This window comes from Eucyclogobius newberryi, unplaced genomic scaffold (assembly GCF_026437365.1).
Source record: "Eucyclogobius newberryi isolate DKJ021-1_F unplaced genomic scaffold, fEucNew1.0.hap1 SCAF_9, whole genome shotgun sequence".
NCBI classification, from domain to species: domain Eukaryota; kingdom Metazoa; phylum Chordata; class Actinopteri; order Gobiiformes; family Gobiidae; genus Eucyclogobius; species Eucyclogobius newberryi.
Window position 1 is genome coordinate 10,120,761 of NW_027316532.1, and position 25,334 is coordinate 10,146,094.

Sequence of the window (25,334 nt, forward strand, 5' to 3'; positions counted from 1 at the left end):
TTTTCCAAATCATATATTCAGACAAACTGCAGTGCCTAAAAGTCACAGCAGATGAAGCCAAACTGCTGTTATTCCAGCCATGTTAGAGATGATTACCTGCAATTAGCTAATTGGATTTTTTATCTTTTCACACATTAAACTTCACATTCATAACACATAAAACAAAAAAACACAAATTTAAATAAAATACTTTAATTAAATGGCCAATATATATATAAGGCAAACAATACATGTGCAATTAATACTTTGTGGTAACTATTTACTAGCTTTACTAAAATAGTGTGGACTAAAAATGTAACAGAAACAATCCTCAATCATAATTTTAGGCAGGCGAGTATCATAAATGCAGTGTCCAAAATGATCTGACTCCAACGTTTTGCAGGTTCACTTCACTTCTAATGGAGCGAGTTCTGTCTGAACTTTCATGACGAACTGAAGAGAAACAGAGATGGCAAGAAACACATTACTACATTCGGTTGGTAGGAAAAACAATACAGTTATGTCTTTTGAAAATGTTTATTGGCCTTTATTGTAGTCAGAGATGGACAGTGCTGAGATCGGCCAACTTTTGCACTTACATTGAAACTTCTACTTTATTATTTATTACAAACCACTTGACTTATGTTTTTGTACTATTCTAAACATCTATTACCGGTACATGCAGTATTTTTTGTTTTGTGATTCTTTTTAACCATTATAATTGCTCTTTGTTTGTCGTTACACAAACTGTCAAGGTAATTGTATTTTATGATCTTTTTCTACACAGTTCCCACTTGAAAACGCGGCACAAAAGGTAACTTACAATCTTGGAGTCTGCCCAGGCCTGCTTGGTGCCTTTTGCTTCCCTGGTAGCTCTGCCGCCTCTCTGAAGTCTTTAAGTTTTGCATTTGGGGGTTCAGGAGGTCCTGGTCTGCACTTGGTTGGTAAACGTGGTTTATTCACGGTGTTGGTATCGGAGCGAGAGGGCACCACTGGTTTCTTGGGCTTGGCTGAATGTGTGGCGACAGGAGCTGTGGTTTGGGGGCTGGTTTCTGAGCAGGTGAACGAGCGCGTGCGAGGAGTGGGCAGAGGGGGGCGATCTGAGTCGGCGTCTGCTGTTTTGATAAATGAAAAAGCGTCTGGAGGTGAAAGCAGGTCCTTCTGTTGGTCTTTGGGGCGAGAGTGAGATGCTCCTGACATCGATCCGTACAGCGGGTTGTCGAACATCTCAGACCTCTTTCCATCCTCACTTAAAACAAGGAAATGAAAAGGGATTGTGTTAGTTAACTTTAGATTATGTACGTTATTAGATATTTATTTGATAGCTCAGACAATATAACTTGTTTGTACAAAGGTGCCACTACAATCATACAAATAATGTCAAATAAACAAGTATTGAGTCCTGAAAACCATTACTGTTAAGCTCTCTCAAAAATAAGATGTGCTAAAAGGTCAAGAACGAGCCTTTTCCCTAATATTAAGACACATTTTATAGTAGTACAGCTATTTTAAAACTCACGCTGGATGTTTCATGGTGGGACTGCGTGAGCCCGGAGCAGGTTTGGGTTGCATGCTGTAGCTCCAGCCTTTGTCCTTCATGTTCCCAGTTTTGTAGGGCAGTCCCATGTAATTGGGGTTAGAGATGTCAAGAGCCTGAGACACCCTGGACACGATAAACACTGATTGAGTTCAGTTCTGTTTAGCACCACATTTTCCTCCCCCAGAGACACCTCATCAAGCTAAACAATACGTTTTTACTACTATTAGTTTTTTAACATATAGTATTAACAGTACAAAATTGTTTAAAGAGCTCTATGGTAAAATTAACTTGGAAAAGTGAGCATTTTACTTGTCTCCGCCTTTGCACTTTGAAGAAGCAGGATCATCTCTTTCAACTTTGATGAAATCTGTACACATGATTTATGAGTTAGTTAGAAAGAGCTGTCTTGTTTTAAAACCATTGGCTAAGCTTGATAAGACTTTATTTTGATCATTTACTTATATCAGTCAGTTTTAAAAGTATTGTCTGTTAAGGTTGAACTCCATTGTAATGAACTGGTCCTCAGACTGACCGTATAACTTTTCGGTGGGTTTGCTCTCAGTAGTGTGCAGTTGGATTCCTCCTTTCAGAGTGCCGGTCTTCTCTCCGTTGTGAGTGAGCGTGATCTGAAACTCGGTGTAACAAAACTCGGCTGCTCTGAGCGCCACACAGCCCTCGCCTTTGAATACAATAATACTTTATACTTAATAAGATGTGGTTATTCTATCTTTGTATCATTGTTAAATATTAGATTGATGTAAAGGGGCTGACCGTAGGACTCGTCGCAGTCTGTGGACTTGATACAGATCAGGATGTGCTGGTCCAGGAGGTACTCAGGGTCAGAGATAATTGGAGTGAGCTGCAAATGTAAGAGTATATTGAATATATTCAATGTATCTTACCGCATTGGTTGATGCTAAATTAATTTAGATTGTATCTATACTACAATGTTTAAGCAATAGATTGATTGCTTTACCTGAACTTGGTTTCCAAACCACACGTTTATGAATCCATTTGATTGATGAGTGTTTTCTCCTTCTGCTGTTTTCACTGGTTCTGGTGAGGTAAAAGCTTATTTTTTTAAAAACCTTTGTGACTAATGTTACGCCCTTATGCATAAAGAATTGCACCTACTCTCTAAACAGCTGGAATGATACTCGATGCAGAACTTTGTCTGTGATTTGGTCAACAGAGTGGCCATGCAGTTCATGATCTGGATCCCGCCCTGTACTGCACTGTCCGGGTCTGAGAGCACAAAACACATTATTTGTCATTCATTATTTTGACATTTGGCTTTACTTTTTCTACATCTTCCCCGTTGTACCTTGTTTGGACACAAACTGTGAAACCACTCCCACTTCATATGACGCAAACACTGGTGAGTGGTCACTCGTCATGATGTCATTAGTGCAGCCTACATGATCAAAGTCGTTGCTGTTTAATAGACATCTTAATGTGTTTGATTCAAATGAAAGGTAAAGCTTCTACCGTAAGCGTGGCAGATGACATGAACCAAAGGGTAGGACTTTCGTAGCACTCTGTCACACCAGGAGGGCAAATTGTATTTTGTCTGAAAAACAGATTGGACCAAAAGACATTTTCATATTAATCTGAAGCTATACAACTTCAGATCATCAAGACAAGTTTCATTATTAAATCCTTTTTTATTGTAAATGTGGCCCATTGAAAACATTAGGGTCTGCCAAGTTTCTTCAGCATTGAGCTGTGTGTGGCTTGATCATGTTGGACAATATCAAAATTTAGATCATATTGTGAATGTTGTTTTGAAGATATGCAAATTAAGTGAAATTAATATCGAGTGTGTCATAGTAGAAAAAGCTTCAGTTGTAGTCATCTGGACTCAGTTTGAGAAAATAGACGTTTCGACTCTCATCCAAGAGTCATTGTCAATAAAAGAATTTAGATCGAGAACTCCGATATTAATAATGTTCTGTGGTAAGACCCACCCATTGGGAGGAGCCTTCCTGAAGTAGAAAGAGTTGTTTGTTTCAACAGAAACTTCCCCCTTGTATCTACCGGGCTAGCCTATTCAGAATCTTAATGGGCTATTAGAATCCTCTTTGTCTTTGTGAGACCCTGGCTCAACCACCCTGAGTACCTGATTAGCATCTAAATGTCCTGGTCCTCTACCTTTCCAGGGGTTCAGTAACCCATTATAAATAACAGGAAGATTAAACCTTAGCCCTCCATTTCTGTTTAAAGAAGGTCTTTCTTTTTTAACAAAAATAGCTTCCTTGACTCCTCTTTCAAACCATCTTTTCTCCCTGCTTAAAACCTTCACCTCACCGTCTTCAAACGAGTGATTAGAGGCTTCAAGATGGAGATGCACGGCACTCTGAGGTCCTGAACTTGTATTTCTTCTGTGCTGATAGAGCCTCTTGTGTAGAGGCTGTTTTGTCTCACCTATGTACCGTTCTTTACAGCTTTCTTCACTGCATTGGATCGAATAAACTACATTGCTCTGTTTTTGAGTCGGCAACTTGTCCTTTGGGTGAACCAGTTTTTGTCTTAAAGTGTTTCCTGTTTTAAAATAAACAGGGACTTCGTGTTCGCGTAGGGTGCACGGTGGCAAAGGCGGTTAGCGCTCTTGTCTCCCAAGAAGGAGATCGTGGGTTCGATTCCCGGACCAGACCAACATCACATGATCTCTCTGGGTGGAGTCTGCATGTTCTCCCCGTGTTACCGTGGGTTCTCTCCGGGTTCTCCGGCTTCCTCCCACCATCCAAAGACATGCATGTGTTAGGCAAAATTGGTGACTCTAAATTGGCCCTAGTGAATGAATGTGAGAGTGAACTGTCTGTAATGTCTGTGTCTCTGTGTTGGCCCTGCGACAAGTTGGCCACTGTCCAGGGTGTACCCCGCCTAAGGCCCGAAGTCACTGGGATAGGCTCCAGTCACCCGCGACCCCGAAAGGGAACAAGCGGTAGAAAATGGATGGAGGGACTTAAGCAATAGATTGATTGCGTGTTGTCTAAAAATTCTCTGCAGTTTTTCCGACAGGCCAGAGACATAAGGGATAGAAACACCCTTCCTTCTCTGTTCAGTTTCCCTTTTGTCCTGCTTCTTGGTTCTCTTCACTCTGTTGAGAGCCCAAGCGGGGTAACCACAGGCTGAGAGGGCATTTTGGACATGTTTTCCCTCTTTCTTCTTGCCCTCTGAGCTGGTGGGCACACCTTGAGCTCTGTGTTGTAAGGTTCTGATCACACCCAGCTTGTGCTGTAGTGGGTGTTTGGAACCAAAGAGCAGATACTGGTCCGTGTGTGTAGGTTTCCTATATACTTCTATTTGGAGTTTCCCGTCCTCTCCTCTGATCGTGGAACAATCAAGAAAGGCCAAGCGATTCTCCTTAGCGTCTTCTCTTGTAAACCTGATATGTGGGTCCACAGCATTGATGTGATCAGAGAAGGTTTCCAGCTCTTGTTTCTTGATTGTTACAAAAGTATCATCGACATAGCGGAGCCACAGTTTTGGGGCTATGCCTGAGAATGAGGACAGTGCCTTCTTCTCAAAGTGCTCCATGTACAGGTTGGCCACTATGGGAGAGACGGGCGAGCCCATGGCACAGCCATGAATCTGTCTGTAAAATTGTCCCCGGAATTGAAAGTAAGTGGTGTTCAGACAGATTCCATCACTTACAATGTGGCCAAGCATTTAACAACTATATTGGCTCCGCTTGTGGGGAATTCGGTACATCATGTGGAAAACACGCACAACTTTGTGGATAAAGTGAAACATCTCCAACTGGACCCAGATGACCTCATGGTTTCATATGATGTTGTGTCCCTGTTCACCTGCATCCCGACCTCTGATGCAGTAGCAGCAGTGAGGATCAGACTGCAGGAAGACACCACCCTACAGGAAAGGACCAAACTGACACCTGAACACATATGTAAACTGTTGGACATCTGTCTGAACACCACTTACTTTCAATTCCGGGGACAATTTTACAGACAGATTCATGGCTGTGCCATGGGCTCGCCCGTCTCTCCCATAGTGGCCAACCTGTACATGGAGCACTTTGAGAAGAAGGCACTGTCCTCATTCTCAGGCATAGCCCCAAAACTATGGCTCCGCTATGTCGATGATACTTTTGTAACAATTAAGAAACAAGAGCTGGAAACCTTCTCTGATCACATCAATGCTGTGGACCCACATATCAGGTTTACAAGAGAAGACGCTAAGGAGAATCGCTTGGCCTTTCTTGATTGTTCCACGATCAGAGGAGAGGACGGGAAACTCCAAATAGAGGTATATAGGAAACCTACACACACGGACCAGTATCTGCTCTTTGGTTCCAACCACCCACTACAGCACAAGCTGGGTGTGATCAGAACCTTACAACACAGAGCTCAAGGTGTGCCCACCAGCTCAGAGGGCAAGAAGAAAGAGGAAAAACATGTCCGTAATGCCCTCTCAGCCTGTGGTTACCCCGCTTGGGCTCTCAACAGAGTGAAGAGAACCAAGAAGCAGGACAAAAGGGAAACTGAACAGAGAAGGAAGGGTGTTTCTATCCCTTATGTGTCTGGCCTGTCGGAAAAACTGCAGAGAATTTTTAGACAACACGAAGTCCCTGTTTATTTTAAACCCGGAAACACTTTAAGACAAAAACTGGTTCATCCTAAGGACAAGTTGCCGACTCAAAAACAGAGCAATGTAGTTTATTCGATCCAATGCAGTGAAGAAAGCTGTAAAGAACGGTACATAGGTGAGACAAAACAGCCTCTACACAAGAGGCTTTATCAGCACAGAAGAAATACAAGTTCAGGACCTCAGAGTGCCGTGCATTTCCATCTTGAAGCCTCTAATCACTCGTTTGAAGACGGTGAGGTGAAGGTTTTAAGCAGGGAGAAAAGATGGTTTGAAAGAGGAGTCAAGGAAGCTATTTTTGTTAAAAAAGAAAGACCTTCTTTAAACAGAAATGGAGGGCTAAGGTTTAATCTTCCTGTTATTTATAATGGGTTACTGAACCCCTGGAAAGGTAGAGGACCAGGACATTTAGATGCTAATCAGGTACTCAGGGTGGTTGAGCCAGGGTCTCACAAAGACAAAGAGGATTCTAATAGGCCATTAAAATTCTGAATAGGCTAGCTCGGTAGATACAAGGGGGGAGTTTCTGTTGAAACAAACAACTCTTTCTACTTCAGGAAGGCTCCTCCCAATGGGTGGGTCTTACCACAGAACAGTATTAATATCGGAGTTCTCGATCTAAATTCTTTTATTGACAATGACTCTTGGATGAGAGTCGAAACGTCTATTTTTTCAAACTGAGTCCAGATGACTACAACTGAAGCTTTTTCTGCTATGGAACACGCCTGGACGAATGAGGGATTACACCGACACATCGAGTGTGTCATTTATAGAAACAAATGCTACAAAAAGAGCTGATTAAAAACTGTCAAATAAGAGTATAATTCAACATGCATTTCCCATTTGTCTGATGATTAAACCTCACCTAGTATGTTTAAAGACATTCTTTTAATAATTAATGTATAATAGCGTATGAATATTGTTATCAGACTAGTCAAAATGTGTCAATAAACCAGATAACACTCCACCATTGACCGTCTAGAGATGTACAGAAAGTAATCAACTTAAATAAGTATTATATTCTGTAATTGTATATCACTCTAGAATGTGTTTTTATTGTTCTGAAAGATACAGCAGTCACGCCTGATCTCACCCCGGTGGCTTTGGCCTTTGTGTAGGCGTATTTCTCTCGTGTGTATCTCTCGAAGCGATAAGTTGGTGCAAAAGTTATTTCCTCTTCATCTGAAAAAAAGAAACACCCTCGAAATTCAGATCGCTGTAACATTTGAAAATAGGAAGCTAAGAAATAGATTTATACTGTTGTTACTGTTCTTTTACTGATGACATCGCTCACCAAAATGCAGAAACACCTTCCCTTCGCTCCTCTCCATGTTCAGCTGGTCTTTACCGAGCAGCTCCTGGTACTGCTGCTGCTTAATCTTTGTCACAATGTACTCAGCTTCCTGTTGGCAACACCACGGACCGTTTCAGACATTTTGATCAAGTATTTGGCCTCATTTGTGTTCATATGTTTGCTGTAGAGTGAGGGAGCTCACTGTGGACTGCATCTCCACCCTGTAGTTGAGGTCACCGAGCCAGAACAAGTGAGTGAACTGGTTAGTGATGTCGAATGGCGTCAGCTTCTTCTCTCCCAGGTTTAGAAATCGTAAGATTGAGGTGTAGTTCTGATTTCGCCTGCAATTGCAACAGGTTAATTAAGACATAACATGGGGCCACGAGAATATACACTCTGTCATTGGTGCTAGTTGTGTGGCCAATCAACCACAACTGCAGTTACACATGTACTATAGTCATTAGACCTGTATGTAATTGCCCAAAGTAGTGTACAGATTTGCTGAATATGACAATAATTTATTTTTAAACATGAGTGTCACGAGTCTGTTAACATAGCTGACCCTGATTCTTCATTATGTTGATTTGACTGAAAATAAGTGAGTTACAGATTTCTTTTTACATTTGAACTGCTTTAGGAGCTTGATATTTGATATTTTATCAGATGGTGGACAAAATGGAATAAATGCAGAAAATGTCAACCGGGTTAAATTGTTTATTTATCAGCAATTGCTTATAAGAAACAGCACATCCTCTCACTATCTTTCCAAAGAATCACTATCAAAGTTATGCAAATGTGCTGTTGTTGTTGTTGTTGCATGAGTCTCTGTTTCTGCCCCACCCACTCTGGGACCGCCCAATTTAACAGCTGGTTTGTATAGTGATTATGGGCGGAACTTAGTGTTCAGTTCCACTTTAAATATAGTGCAGTAAAGGTCTTACCTGAGTTTCTTCTCACTCCCAGATGTCAAGTGACTGTTAACGAAACCAAACTTGGTCCCATTGAACATAAAGGAAACACCCACTGCTCCTTTGTTTCCTACATAATGAACAGTGATTTATAATATTAATACATGACCTTGACAGTATCATATGATTAATAGGTGACGTTACCAAGAGTATTAGCGATCCCCGTCTTCACACTGTCTGAGAAGATGTGAGAGATCTTGTTTTCATGCTCGGGCTTTACTAACACCACAATCCTGATGTTCCACAGTGTGTGACTGGCCACCTAAATGACAAACAACACTTTGTTTATTCTCTCTTTATAGTTTAAAGGAGACATATTACGCTAAATTAATATATATGAGTGCAGTGTTCTCGCTGGGCTGAGGTTGGAGGATGGCGAGCTGTAGGCGGTGCTCAAAAAAAGTACTTAAAAAATGTGCGCTCCGGCCTTCGGCGCTCGCAATCAATACAGAAAGCCAATATGAGCACACTCCGCCTCTTAGGAGCGACGTATCGCGGCGTATTTTCCGACGCTTTTATAAAATAAAGCTGTGCTTTTAACGCCATTCGCCGTTAACGAGCGCCATAATTTACACCAGACGGCGCTCTGCGTTCTCTTAATTTATGCCATACTGTGGGCGGCGCGAGCAAAAAGTACTATGGCGCGAGCGAAAAGTACTACGGCGCGAGCGAAAAGTACTATGGCGCTCCCACGGCTCCCACTGCTTTTCGCATGGTTATCTTAATACCTGGCGGTATCTTTTCAGCATGTCGGCATATTTTGGGCATGGCGGGGGCCTGCCGCAGCATGGCGGGGACCTGCAGCAGTATGGCGGGGGCCTGCCGCAGTATGGCGGGGGCCTGCCGCAGTATGGCGGGGACCTGCCGCAGCATGGCGGGGGCCTGCCGCAGTATGGCGGGGGCCGCCGCCTTGCCAAAACCCCTCAGCGAGAACACTGAAATGTTAAACCTTGTATCTTTGGTGTTCCCTCATCATTAGTTTACTCAAAGTGGTATTTTGATTGATTTCATGTTTGATTTCATGTCCTGCATTTGAGACTCGAGTGCTAAGAAAATTCCTGTTTTCACTTATGCCCACCCACCTTCCTCTACTTAGTTCTAGTTATTTGAAAAATTAAGACTCTGGGTGATACATAAGGTTCTAAAATGTTGCACAGTCACTTTTCAGAGATAAAAACATCTAAATGACAATCTGCTGCTTGTTACGGTGAAATGTCACTAAGAGGCGGGGCTTCTCAGTTCTGCAGTTATGAACAGGAAGTCCATGAACCTGTTTCTATTACTAAGCCATTCAATATTGCCGTTTACAGTGAACAAAATGCAAAACGATGATGAACTTATAATATAGTTCAACACTAAGGACCTGAAAAAAAAGCGTAGTATGTCTCCTTTAATATGTGTAATCTCCCGTTACCAATTATAACCAAACAAAGACTAATACAGGATCCTAAACAGGACAAAAAACTTGGGCCAAAAATGTCAAAATGTCTTCTTTGCTTCTTCACCAATGTGGAACAGCTCTCACCTGTTTGAAGCTGATATTGGTGATGTTCCTCAGGGTACTCTTAACAGTCTCGACCCAGTCCCTCTCCCCCAGCGGGTCCTCCTGAGTCCCGAGTACGTAGATGTCGTGCGGGATGTGCTCTGCCGTGTCGTCCCTGGTCTTGCCCTGGCCTTTGCACAGGAACCACGAGCTGATGTTGAGAGGCGGCGTGGCATTTCCTACAGAGAAGTGTAAAAAACACAATGAAAGTATGCAGAATGTTTTCACAGTTTACATTTGAGTTTAAAAAATATCAGACCAAAACAACTGGTGTTTACTGCTGTTAAAATGTATTTGGTTTGTAAAAATAGTGACAGATTGCAGAATATCATATGTTATATATCGACTATTGCGTGTACCATGTGTTTTGTATCGACTCTGCGACTCCCCGACATAATGTCACGAGGGGAAATTCAAAGCTTTAGTTCTACTTTGGAAAAGAATCTTACCCATGTTCCAAGTGCCAACAAACACAGTGATCATGTCCGGTTCAGGTTTCTCAGAGTGCTTGTTCTTCATCAGTTGCAGCAGCTGACAAAACCCTTCCCTTTTCTACAAATCATTTTAGAAATTTAAATCAATTGGTTATTAAATTCAATAGTTGTCTTGTAAACTGCTTTGAGAATCACCTTTGCATCTTCAAACACAAACTCTTTCCTCACAACTTTCTCTTTCTCCGTCTCCACATTAATGCTGATCTTTGCCGGAATCTTCTGAGATTTGACCAACTGTAAAACTGCGGGGAAAACGTTACATGTGGCTTTATGATGCTGTTTTACATTTTTACTGCCAATCTATCATAATTGTCATCAATGCTGGAAACATTTTAACATGTTTTATCTGTAATAGAGTTTGACTAATACTGAATTTATATTTTGGCTTTCCTTTGTGCTTAAAAATCTAATGATATTTAAGATTGTAACGGCTGAAGTCTAAGCCTCACTGATGAATATTTGTAGACTTGCACGATGCCATGTTCATTCAAGCAGCAAATTCTATGCACACAAATCCGGCTCCTATGGCAACATACAGGTGGCAAAGAGACTATTATGGCTCTGCCCAAGAACATGCTTTCATGTCATAAATGTATCCAGCTGCCCAAATACTGGCCATATGGTTCTTGTATTTACTCACTTTAAAAACATTGTTCATATTTCGAGACAGCTATTTATTTTTTAACAACCGTAACTGAACATTTCTTTATTAAAAGTAATGAGTGTATTACCAGTCTGTCTCCCCAGATGCAAAATCAAACACTCCCAGAAAACAGTTTTAATGTAAATGTAATGTATTCTTAGTTACATAAACTTGATGTAACCAAAAGATTTTTTAATTTGGTGTTTTGGTTTTCAAGATCAATTTAATCAGAAAGCAGAATTTATCATGAGTTTTTCATTCATGTTGCCAGTTCCTAAGACTTAAACCGTCGTGAAGAACCTATAGGAGTCACGACCTAAAGCCCGGCGCCTGCAGGCGATGGTCAGTGCTACTGCAGCGTCTGTGTGCAATGACAATGAGGGAAACTCTAGGATATTTGTCCTCCGTCTGCTGGTTAAGACACTGTTGTGATGTTTAGTCCTTCTTAAACTTTAAACTTAAAACATTTTATACATTTCAAAATAATAATCATATCTATAAGTTTCAGAATTGTAAACAATCTGGACCGTTGCCATCGCAACAACAATTTAAAACTAATAATCATATCGTTTGAATGGTGAAACGTCCAACGGAGTGTCACAGTATTATTAACCAGAGATAGAATGGCAGAACACACATCAGTTATATTAAGAATAGAAACAAAATTAATTCTTACTTTTGTTGTGGACATAGTATTTGTCTTCAGGACCGTCTTTAGACTTTTTATAGAATAACTTTCCGCTCTCTACATCCACTTTGAGAAATATCTTTGTGGAAATGCCGAGCGATTCCTGCTTTACCTATTGTTATGAAAACAAATAACCGTGTTAACTCTAAATTGTGTGATAAAATGTATTTAAAAGTATAACGTTACTTGATTAAGTACCTCAAATGTCACAGCAGGTATAAGGGATTTTCTATGGCCTCCTTCATAACCAGCCGACTCAAATACAGCTCCTTTGGCCTAAAAAGAACATACCAATTGTGACATAATTTGTTGCTAAGCAAACCAGGGAGATCTTTGTAGTATTTCTGTTACCTTATCTTCAATAGAGTAGAGCAGTTTAGTCAGCTGCTCAAGTCGAAATGATGTGGACTGGAGTGAATCCACTGAAATCTGAACAACACACATTAATAGAATAGATTAGAAATCTGGCTTTACAATGGGCCATAACACAATCAATAGGCAACACTTGTAGTAAATTACATAATGGATGCACTTGATGAAAAACAACACATAGCTTTATTTGTGGATTCTTCAAAAGCTTGTCAATCAAAACTTGCTTCTAAATAAATTAAGATCAGTTGGCTTCAGTCAAAAATCCATTAATTGGTTTCAAAATAATTTTACAGGCCACACCCATCGTGTTCTAGCAGAGGGCCACAACATTCTGGCACCTGCATTATTTACAATCTTCATAAATGATCTCGGAAAAGGCCTGTGAATGACATGCAGAAGACAGTGGTTTACTGCCAAGGCCCATCATTGTGGAGGCGGGACAGAACTACTGTCAGCATTTCATTTCTTAGAGATGGCTCCATATATTATGACACATTTTTAAAAGCTGGTATGAACAATGATCTTAATATTTGTACATCTGATGGCAACAACGATGATTGATGATATTTTCAACACAAATCTTGTTTTTCTTTCAGTGCTAAGAAAAACCTGGTGGGAACAACCTTTCTTTCTGTGACCGACTATGATTATAACTATATACATGCATGAGCCCTCATCCACTCATCCACTTACTTTAAACTCTGTGTATCATGCATCACTACAGTGTATCATGTATCACTACAGTAGCATGCATCACTACAGTGTATCATGCATCACTACAGTGTATCGTGCATCACTACAGTGTATCATGTATCACTACAGTGTATCATGTATCACTACAGTGTAGCATGCATCACTACAGTGTATCATGCATCACTACAGTGTATCATGCATCACTACAGTGTATCATGCATCACTACAGTGTATCATACATCACTACAGTGTATCATACATCACTACAGTGTATCATGCATCACTACAGTGTATCATGCATCACTACAGTGTATCATGCATCACTACAGTGTATCATACATCACTACAGTGTATCATGCATCACTACAGTGTATCATACATCACTACAGTGTATCATACATCACTACAGTGTATCATGCATCACTACAGTGTATCATGCATCACTACAGTGTATCATGCATCACTACAGTGTATCATACATCACTACAGTGTATCATGCATCACTACAGTGTATCATGCATCACTACAGTGTATCGTGCATCACTACAGTGTATCATGCATCACTACAGTGTATCATGCATCACTACAGTGTATCATGCATCACTACAGTGTATCATACATCACTACAGTGTATCATGCATCACTACAGTGTATCATACATCACTACAGTGTATCATACATCACTACAGTGTATCATGCATCACTACAGTGTATCATGCATCACTACAGTGTATCATGCATCACTACAGTGTATCATACATCACTACAGTGTATCATACATCACTACAGTGTATCATGCATCACTACAGTGTATCATGCATCACTACAGTGTATCGTGCATCACTACAGTGTATCGTGCATCACTACAGTGTATCATGTATCACTCCAGTGTATCATGTATCACTACAGTGTAGCATGCATCACTACAGTGTATCATGCATCACTACAGTGTATCATGTATCACTACAGTGTATCATGCATCACTACAGTGTATCATGCATCACTACAGTGTATCATGCATCACTACAGTGTATCATGCATCACTACAGTGTATCATGCATCACTACAGTGTATCATGTATCACTACAGTGTATCATGCATCACCACAGTGTATCATACATCACTACAGTGTATCATACATCACTACAGTGTATCATGTATCACTACAGTGTAGCATGCATCACTACAGTGTATCATGCATCACTACAGTGTATCATGTATCACTACAGTGTATCATGCATCACTACAGTGTATCATACATCACTACAGTGTAGCATGCATCACTACAGTGTATCATGCATCACTACAGTGTATCATGTATCACTACAGTGTATCATGCATCACTACAGTGTAGCATGCATCACTACAGTGTATCATGCATCACTACAGTGTATCATGCATCACTACAGTGTATCATGCATCACTACAGTGTATCATGTATCACTACAGTGTATCATGCATCACTACAGTGTATCATACATCACTACAGTGTATCATGCATCACTACAGTGTATCATACATCACTATAGTGTATCATACATCACTACAGTGTATCGTGCATCACTACAGTGTATCATACATCACTACAGTGTATCATGTATTACTACAGTGTATCATGCATCACTACAGTGTATCATGCATCACTACAGTGTATCATGCATCACTACAGTGTATCATACATCACTACAGTGTATCATACATCACTACAGTGTATCATGCATCACTACAGTGTATCATGCATCACTACAGTGTATCATGCATCACTACAGTGTATCATGTATCACTACAGTGTATCATGCATCACTACAGTGTATCATGCATCACTACAGTGTATCATGCATCACTACAGTGTATCGTGTATCACTACAGTGTATCATACATCACTACAGTGTATCGTGCATCACTACAGTGTATCATGCATCACTACAGTGTATCATGTGTCACTACAGTGCATCATACATCACTACAGTGCATCATACATCACTACAGTGTATCATGCATCACTACAGTGTATCATGCGTCACTACAGTGTATCGTGCATCACTACAGTGTATTATGCATCACTACAGTGTATCATGCATCACTACAGTGTATTATGCATCACTACAGTGTATCATACATCACTACAGTGTAGCATGCATCACTACAGTGTATCATACATCACTACAGTGTATCATGCATCACTACAGTGTATCATACATCACTACAGTGTATCATGCATCACTACAGTGTATCATGTATCACTACAGTGTATCATGCATCACTACAATGTATCATGCATCACTTCAGTGTCTCATGCATCACCACAGTGTATCGTGCATCACCACAGTGTATCGTGCATCACTACAGTGTATCGTGCATCACTACAGTGTATCGTGCATCACCACAGTGTATCGTGCATCACTACAGTGTATCGTGCATCACTACAGTGTATCGTGCATCACTACAGTGTATCATGTATCACCACAGTGTATCATGTATCACTACAGTGTATCGTGCATCACTACAGTGTATCGTACATCACTACAGTGTATCGTACATCACTACAGTGTATCATGCATCACTACAGTGTATCGTGCATCACTACAATGTATCATGCATCACTTCAGTGTCTCATGCATCACCACAGTGTATCGTGCATCACTACAGTGTATCATGCATCACTACAGTGTATCGTGCATCACTACAATGTATCATGCATCACTTCAGTGTCTCATGCATCACTACAATGTATCATGCATCACTTCAGTGTCTCATGCATCACCACAGTGTATCGTGCATCACTACAGTGTCTCATGCATCACCACAGTGTATCGTGCATCACTACAGTGTATCATGCATCACTACAGTGTATCGTGCATCACTACAATGTATCATGCATTACTTCAGTGTCTCATGCATCACCACAGTGTATCGTGCATCACTACAGTGTCTCATGCATCACCACAGTGTATCGTGCATCACTACAGTGAATCATACATCACTACAGTGTCTCATGCATCACTACAGCTTCACTAGTGCTAAGTCCTTTACTCACCACTGGACTCTTTATGACTTAGTTGGTTGGAAATCACTGCCAACTTGTAGAAAACTACATTGGAACATATTCTGGGGAAATTCCCGCAGTACCTCAGTGACCTCCTCACTACTAGCTCAGGTACTAGCTCAGGTACTATCTCAGGTACTAGCTCAGGTACTAGCTCAGGTACTATCTCAGGTACTAGCTCAGGTACTAGCTCAGGTACTATCTCAGTTACTAGCTCAGGTACTAGCTTAGGTACTAGCTCAGGTACTAGCTCAGGTACTAGCTCAGGTACTAGCTTAGGTACTAGCTCAGGTACTAGCTCAGGTACTATCAGCTTCACGCCTCCTTCCAACTACTGTTCAACGTGCTTCGATGCCACTGAGCTGGGAAAATGCTGCCTTGGCCGGGTATCTCTCTCAAAAGAGATTCTGAACCAGAGACCTCCTGGTTAAATAAAGGTATAATTGTATTTTATTTGAATTTCAGATTTTGAAAACATTCGAGCCAAAAGTTTATTGTCTTAGGAATTTAAAATCTAATATTAAGTGAAGAAGTGAGTACATTTTCCTTGGTGGCCTTTATCAGTATACAACTAGCACAGCAGTCTGAGGTAGACAGCTTTATGAGAATATAATAGTTGTAATACTTGCTAACGATTGTTCTGTGAGTACATCTTTCATACATTTTTCCTATAGGCTTTCCCAAACATAATAACATTAAACGTTTAAGAATGTGGTAAGTAATGACCACAAGAAGCGCTACTGTAATTATATTTAAACTCTGTATCTGAAATTTGATACGCTGCAAATTATTAAAACAAATTGCAGAATTTTAAGTTTCAAATGTGAATGCGGACTGAAAACAATTACATTTAATGTGCCACATTTAATTTTTCAGAAAGTCTTGGGCAAAAATGAATTAGAAGTTTACTTCTGGAACTTCTGGGTAGGACTGTTGAGCTTGATTAGTATCAGAAAATGTTTTATTGCCATTCTTGGTTAATCAAAATTCACAAACTAGGAATGTAATGGTAAAATATAAAGGAGAATATTGACAATACAATGGTTCCAGTCAGCTTTTCTACCTCCACTCCTTCCTACCTTCCAGAGTAACAGTATATTTAGTATTTGTGCTTTAACTTGAAGCTCTGTACTTCTCTCTATAAAGTGAAATCTAGAATCTTGTCACCTATATTTTGTTTTCAATTTAAATGAGAGAAATTGCTCGTATGACAGAGTAACTTTACAGACATACCAGATCACTGCATTACCGTCATTACTATAGTATTGTAAAATGTACGCACTTGTCTGGACAGATGCCCGATCCCTGGAGACAGCTGTTGGTCCAGGATCCGGTTCGCCATCTCCAGAGACGGCAGGACGCGGGAGATCTCACTATGTCAGCGAAACAAAAACAGGTAACCAAACATTTCTATAAGCATTGTAGTTTTAACAATATATGTAGTATTGTAGTAGTATGTAAGTATTTGTACTTGTTGAGGCTTTTGCAGATTATCATGGTGAGTTTCTTCAGTCCAGGGAGGTTGGGGTTTCCATTTTGTACTTGCTCAAGGTCCAAACAGATTGAGGTCCTGAAATAGTCTTGGAGCGCCACCTGATGCTCCTCTTGTAATCTGAATAATGTAAAATAGGACACATTAATTTCCACTCTGTGACAGGTTGTGATTGGCTCACACATCATTGAGTGGCCCTCAGCTGGCAGGTTCACTCATTTGATGTCTCAAATCCATAAGTGTATTTCTGGTCTTGCGCTGACCTGCTTGTGCAGAAAACAGAGGCTCACTTCGCCCTTTGCATACGACACGAGTTCTGTCTGTGGACCGGGTTTGCACTGATTGGACAAAGCAAGCCTTTAGCTTTGCTGTTTGCGGAGCTTGGAATTCTCTCCAGCTGAGGAGACGCTGCGGTCAGGGCAATCAAGGCAAGCGGTGATTGACCAATAAAATTTAAAATTAAGTTTCAACAAACTGACTCAAAAATTTGCTTTTCAAGTCTCTTCAGGGCTCTGTTCACGTTTCTAATGAAACGTATAGTAATAGACTTTAGTTAGAAATACAGGCAGGATTTTAATAACAGAGCGCTCATTTGTAAAATTTGTCAAACATGTCTGCTTGGCCATGCATAAAAGTCACAGCACGCTACTGCTCTCAAGTCTGAGGTTTTCGCTCCATTTAAAAAAACAAAGAGCATAAATTTGATGAAAATTGTCAAGGGTTCTAAATGTAGTTCTGTTTTTAATCTTATACTATGTTCACTATGTTTCTTGTGTAGATGTGTAGATGTGTAAATGTTTTCATACGTGTGTCGAGCTTCCGAGTAGCATTGATCTCGGAATGTGTGGATTTTGATGTGACCAGTTCTAGAATCTAAGAGTCCACTCTTCAATAGTGTTTATTAGAGCTAACCAGTAAGTTTGGTTGTTGATAGCTTTTCCAAAGCTGAACAGATTTGTTGTGGAAAACATCTTACTATTTTCAATTTAGGGAGCTAACGTTACAGTACATGCTAATTAAACTGTAGTGTCGGGTCTTTTTTCACAAATTGTTGCTCTTATCTCTGGAAAACTTATAGGGTAAACCCCTAAATGTAGTAACATTTAGTCAACGAACTGAAATGTTTGATAAATGAACAAATCAGCTCATGTTTGTCCATCTCCACACCACAGGTGACGTCAGGTGTTGAACTCGGGCAGCAACTTTTGACTCAAGTTCCAGAAATGTTAATGTTCATGTGCATTTTTCAGCTTGGAAAAAACATTTTCCAGATATACGGAGGACCATATGAACGCAGCAAATGTTACCTAGCAACCATATTCTCAACATGAGCCAAAATCCCCTTTAATTATACAATAGTTATGATATGAAAATAATACCTTTATTTTGTTAAATGATTGTTTAAATTGCCTGCATTTTAAATGCATAACGCTTATTGATTAGACAGATAGAGGGATTCACTTTTAGAATTCAGCTCTACTTCCTGTAATTTGCTTATTTCTTAACTGATGTAAAACTATGATAAATATTTACCACAGGGCCTATTCTACCAATCAATGTGACAAGTAGAAATACAAGAGTACCTGTCATATGCCCTTAAAAATGTAATAATAATGCATAAATAGAACAGAAAATAGAAGCACGTAGTTGCTTCATTGATACATGTGCAAACTCACAGCAGCAGTGACTTCTCAGTTGTATATCATGGAAAGTTTTCTGATCTCTAGAGATAATATCGGTGCACAGAATTTGCTGAGCTCCCAGCCACAAGACTAACATTTGTATATATACACACACACACACACACACACAGAGAGACAGACAGACAGACAGACAGAGACACACACACACACACACACACACACACACAGAGACACACACACACACACACACACACACACACACACACACGTGTACGGTATGTATATCTATCCACATATATATATATATATATATATATATATATATATATATATATATATATATATATTCAAATGAAATAGTTTAATGAGACTACGCACTCTAAATGATCATTAAAATCATTACAATCATCAGTTGTTTCTTCATCACATTTAAGATGAACTCATTCACTAGAGCTTTTCTTCAAAATTGATGACAATCTCTTGGTTATGATCTTATTTTTCTTACATAGATATGTCCATGTGTTGCAGTCTGGCCATGTAAGTATCTGACAGGGATTTGGTGACTTGCTCTGTGTCTTTGGTGTCACTGGTCGAGAAGTTTCGTGGAGGAAGTTGAGGAGGGAGGCTGGAATCTGCATAGAAAAAAATAACCATCCAAATTTAGTGTCTACTCTAATTTAAGCTGTGTTAAATTACCTCATTGTGGGAATTGAAGTAATTGCAGCAATGCGGCTCAAAATGGGTTACTGTAACAGTGGTTCTCAAACCTTCTATATATATATATATATATATATATATATATATATATATATATATATATATATATATATATATATATATAAACTGTGCTTTTCCAAAATTTGCTTTTCCAAAATTGTTTCTTCTCTCAGATCTGCTGCTACAATCAAAATTTAGAGCCACATTTTGCTGCAAAATGTTAAATGATGAATGAATGTTAATTATATTTTAAATGATATGTTACGATACAGTTCAGAGCCTCTTATGACGACGACACAATCAAGGCAGTTCACGTCGCCCGGATCGGCGTCACCGGGGCCCCATCCTGGAGCCAGGCCTGGGATGGGTGCTCCATGGCGAGCGCCTGGTGGCCGGGTCTTACCCCACGGGGCCCGGCCGGGCACAGCCCGAAAGAGCGACGTGGGGCCGCCCTCCCGTGGGCCCACCACCCGCAGGAGGATCCATAAGGGGCCGGTGCAGAGAGATCTGGGCGGCAGTCGACGGCAGGGGCCTCGGCGACCAGATCTCCAGACACAGAGACTAACTCTGGGGACATGGAATGTCACCTCGCTGGGGGGGAAAGAGCCTGAGCTTGTGCGGGAGGTTGAGCGATACCGACTAGATATAGTCGGCCTCACCTCCACGCACAGTTTGGGCTCTGGAACCCATCTCCTCGAGAGGGGCTGGACGCTCCACTTCTCTGGTGTTGCCCGCGGGGAGAGGCGGCGGGCTGGTGTGGGCTTGCTGATAGCCCCTCAGCTCAGCCGCCACGTGTTGGAGTTTACCCCGGTGAACGAGAGGGTTGCGTCCCTCCGCCTTCGGGTGGGGGACAGGTCTCTCACTGTTGTGGCGGCCTACGGGCCGAACAGCAGTGCAGAGTACCCGGCCTTCTTGGAGTCCTTGGGAGGGGTACTGGACAGTGCACCGACCGGGGACTCCGTTGTTCTACTGGGGGACTTCAACGCCCACGTGGGCAATGACAGTGACACCTGGAGAGGGGTGATCGGGAAGAACGGCTTCCCCGATCTGAACCCGAGCGGTGTTCAGTTATTGGACTTCTGTGCTAGCCACGGATTGTCCATAACGAACACCATGTTCAAGCACAAGGGTGTCCATCAGTGCACGTGGCACCAGGACACCCTAGGCCGGAGGTCAATGATCGACTTAGTTGTCGTGTCATCAGACCTCCGGCCGCGTGTCTTGGACACTCGGGTGAAGAGAGGGGCAGAGTTGTCAACCGATCACCACCTGGTGGTGAGTTGGATCCGCTGGCGGAGGAGGAAGCCGGACAGACTTGGCAGACCCAAGCGCATTGTGAGGGTCTGTTGGGAACGTCTAGTGGAGCCCTCTGTCAGTAGGGTATTCAACTCGCACCTCCGGGAGAGCTTCTCCCATGTCCCGGGGGAGGCTGGGGACATTGAGTCCGAGTGGACCATGTTCTCCGCCTCCATTGTTGATGCGGCTGCTCGGAGCTGTGGTCGCAAGGTCTCCGGTGCCTGTCGTGGCGGCAACCCCCGAACCCGGTGGACACCGGAAGTAAGGGATGCCGTCAGACTAAAGAAGGAGGCCTATCAGGCCACTCTGGCTTGTAGGTCTCCGGAGGTCATCGACGGGTATCGGCAGGCCAAGCGAGCCGCGGCTCGTGCTGCCGCAGAGGCAAAAACCCGGGCCTGGGAGGAGTTCGGGGAGGCCATGGAGGAGGACTATCGGTCGGCACCAAAGAAATTCTGGCAAACCGTCCGGCGCCTCAGGAAGGGGAAGCAGTGTCTCACAAACACCGTTTACGGTGCGGGTGGAGGCCTGCTGACCTCGACTGGGGATGTCGTCGGACGGTGGAAGGAATACTTTGAGGATCTCCTTAATCCCTCAGTCACGTCTTCTGAAGAGGAAGTAGAGACCGGGGACTCGGAGGCTGGCTCATCCATCACCCAAGCTGAAGTCACTGAGGTTGTCCGCAAACTCCTCGGTGGCAGGGCTCCGGGGGTGGATGAGATCCGCCCTGAGTACCTAAAGTATCTGGATGTTGTAGGACTGTCTTGGTTGACACGTCTCTGCAACATCGCGTGGCGTTCGGGGACCGTGCCTCTGGACTGGCAGACCGGGGTGGTGGTCCCTCTGTTCAAGAAGGGGGACCGGAGGGTGTGTTCCAACTACAGAGGGATCACACTCCTCAGCCTCCCGGGTAAGGTCTATTCCAAGGTACTGGAGAGGAGAATCCGACCGATAGTCGAACCTCGGATTCAGGAGGAGCAGGGTGGTTTTCGTCCCGGTCGTGGAACACTGGACCAGCTCTATACCCTCCATCGGGTGCTCGAGGGTTCATGGGAGTTTGCCCAACCAGTCCACATGTGCTTTGTGGATCTGGAGAAGGCTTTTGACCGTGTCCCTCGGGGTGTCCTTTGGGGGGTGCTCCGGGAGTACGGGGTCCGGGGCCCTTTGCTCAGGGCTGTCCGGTCCCTGTATGACCGGAGCAGGAGCTGTGTTCGCATTGCCGGCAGTAAGTCAGACCTGTTCCCAGTGCATGTTGGACTCCGCCAGGGCTGCCCTGTGTCACCGGTTCTGTTCATAATTTTTATGGACAGAATTTCTAGGCGCAGTCAGGGGTCGGAGGGGGTCCGGTTTGGGGACCACAGGATCTCATCTCTGCTGTTTGCAGACGATGTTGTCCTGATGGCTCCATCAAACCCGGACCTGCAACATGCACTGGGACGGTTTGCAGCCGAGTGTGAAGCGGCTGGGATGAGAATCAGCACCTCCAAATCCGAGGCCATGGTTCTCGACCGGAAAAAGGTGGCTTGCCCTCTCCAGGTGGGTGGGGTGTCCTTGCCCCAAGTGGAGGAGTTCAAGTATCTCGGGGTCTTGTTCACGAGTGAGGGAAGGATGGAGCGTGAGATCGACAGGCGGATCGGTGCAGCGGCTGCAGTGATGCAGTCGCTGCATCGGACCGTTGTGGTAAAGAGGGAGCTGAGCCGAAAGGCAAAGCTCTCTATTTACCGGTCGGTCTACGTTCCTACCCTCACCTATGGTCATGAGCTTTGGGTAGTGACCGAAAGAACAAGATCGCGGATACAAGCGGTCGAAATGAGTTTCCTCCGCCGGGTGGCTGGGCGCTCCCTTAGAGATAAGGTGAGGAGCTCGGCCACACGGGGGGAGCTCGGAGTAGAGCCGCTGCTCCTCCACGTCGAGAGGAGCCAGCTGAGGTGGCTCGGGCATCTGTTCCGGATGCCTCCTGGGCGCCTCCCTCGGGAGGTGTTTCAGGCATGTCCCACCGGGAAGAGGCCCCGGGGAAGACCCAGGACACGCTGGAGAGACTATGTCTCTCGGCTGGCCTGGGAACGCCTCGGGATCCCCCCGGAGGAGTTAGAGGAAGTGTCTGGGGAGAAGGAAGTCTGGGAGTCCCTGCTCAGACTGCTGCCCCCGCGACCCGGCCCCGGATAAAGCGGCAGAAGATGGATGGATGGATGGATGTTACGATACATGTGTGGCTTAATGCACATAAGCTTTCCCAACTGGCTTTATATTTGTTATTCTAGTGACATTCTTACCTGTGTCGTCCTCCATTTCCTCCTCTCTCTGAATTGGGTACTGCAGATGTGTGACCAGGCCCATGGCGGGACCATAGTAGGCCTCCACCAGGTCAGGAAGCCCGGAGAAGAAGCTAATGGGAACTCCCTCCGAGGCCTGGGGAGCGTCAGAGATGCAACTCTCATTTAGAAGAGAAATTGAAGGATATTGCAGCATAAATTAGACTCTTGATTTTCAACTCGTGCATTGTGAGGGATTGTCAGATGTGCTGGCAAAGATCTTTCTGTCAATTCATTTGAAAAAATAAAATAAAATGTAAATAGATAAATGTTTTTGTTAAATGTTTCGATTGTGACTTTCGACTAATCCAAGAGTCTCATATTTGCTTAAGATGAACAATCTCTATACCTTCCAAATGACGGACTAATGAGGGGGTAGTTTGGATTAGCAGACTCTCAGCTGGGACCTGATGGTTGGTGGGTTGGTTGATCTCACAACTGGTATTGCACGCTGTAGTTGACTCCTTGGGCAAGACACGTCCCTCACCTTGTATGCGTTTATGTGTTAGTGGGGTCACATGGGCAGCCACTCGAGGTCAGCTGAGTGATTATCTGAGTGAATAATGCTCCAGATTGTGAGGCAACTTTAAATATGAAAGCTCTATATTATTAGACAATTGGTATTTAGATATCTTCTCCGGGACTGGCAGAGGTGTATCAGGCAGTTTTGCCATGCACGCAATCTTTTATTTAAGATAAAAAACAATATTTTGCATGAACAAAATGACAAATCAGTTTTTCTATCGCAAATGTTGTAATAAAACTGTATTTAAAAAGGTACTATCGTCATTACAAGCCATTCCTATATTCATACATTACATTGCACAATAGAGACACAGTTCCAACTAAATATTTGAAAATTATAACCAAATTTGAGCAGAACTTTGTAAGAGGATGTGTTAGATATAACCCAATATTCAAATGTTGTGGCAGATAAACCGTACCTGCACAGAGAGCTTTTTGTCCTCATTGGGCAGGATCCTATAAGTGTACACGCAGTTTTGGTATCTGCAATGGTAAAAATATACAGTTTAATGGTAACAAATTAAACATATACACATTTTTATAAGGGCTGCTTGAGAAATCACAATTTATCAAACTGCAACAACTGGTAAAGTTTATGTTGTATAATGTCCTCTGCAAACTACATTATATGCCTTCTCTTGGGCTCTTGTTACTGTATAAAACCTGCTCTGTTTAGATTTCTACAAAGATGTTAAAAAAAGGATGTGCTTCTTGTATTCTTGTATGTATACATGTCAACCATTTATATTTGTTATTTTGTTTTATAAGTGTTAAAGCTCCTGGACGTGTTTAAAATGTGCACTGAGAACAAAATCTGAAAATATAAATCGCAAGTGTAGTCACAAAAAAATTTGATAATAATAAGTATGGTCAAAATGCAGGTTTAAAAGTGCAGTGAGGCTTCCAGAGCAAAAGCTGTTGCTTAGTTAGTGCTTTCTATTCAACTAAAGGGGAACTAACCTTTTGTGCCCATGTGAAGCTGATCATTCCTTTTAAACTAGATGTTGCATTTCATATTATTTTAGTAGTGGTACCATCATTATATCATCATATGTAATGTATTGCTTTGATAAGCAATTCTAAATCAAGATATTTTAAATAGAACATTATGTTTGATGAATTAGGCATTTTTAAATAAAATAATGTCAGTTTACTTACAGGACGCAGAGGGCATATGCTCCCTGGATGGACTCACTATCCCGGATAAGGAAGCTTCCATCTCGAGGTTCTTTGGACAGCAGGTCTTCAGCTCTAGACCGCGTTATCATGCCATGGTACCAAGGCTGGTAAGTTGGCATCCTGATTCCCCTCCTAACCTGCGTCAACTGCACCTACAACTTTACCATGAAGGTAAAAAAGAGTTTCTGACCAGCACAAAGCCCTATTTTATCCAACAATTGTCATATTTGAGGGCCTGGATCTGCCCCTGCCTCAAAAAACTGCAAAAGGAAGCAACAAGTGGCTCGCAGTTTAACTTCCTCATT

The 25,334-nt window shown here is 42.4% G+C and overlaps 1 protein-coding gene across 1 annotated transcript; it reads right to left on the bottom strand.

Annotated features, from left to right (window-relative positions):
• Positions 1 to 212: 212 nt before the first annotated feature.
• inpp5d (inositol polyphosphate-5-phosphatase D) lies at positions 213 to 25,311 on the bottom strand. Its single transcript, XM_072438252.1, has 27 exons — positions 25,009 to 25,311; positions 24,270 to 24,333; positions 23,287 to 23,422; positions 19,509 to 19,635; positions 17,340 to 17,480; positions 17,151 to 17,241; positions 12,109 to 12,186; positions 11,956 to 12,033; positions 11,746 to 11,869; positions 10,562 to 10,668; positions 10,382 to 10,484; positions 9,915 to 10,111; positions 8,534 to 8,651; positions 8,363 to 8,459; positions 7,624 to 7,762; positions 7,422 to 7,530; positions 7,221 to 7,309; positions 3,008 to 3,089; positions 2,844 to 2,933; positions 2,654 to 2,764; positions 2,496 to 2,575; positions 2,291 to 2,378; positions 2,052 to 2,198; positions 1,829 to 1,886; positions 1,499 to 1,642; positions 803 to 1,228; positions 213 to 432 (listed from the first exon to the last, which is right to left on the bottom strand). The coding sequence occupies exons 1-27, from the start codon at positions 25,146 to 25,148 to the stop codon at positions 423 to 425; spliced, it is 3,174 nt and encodes a 1,057-aa protein (XP_072294353.1). The 5' UTR covers positions 25,149 to 25,311; the 3' UTR covers positions 213 to 422.
• Between the last annotated feature and the right edge of the window lie 23 nt (positions 25,312 to 25,334).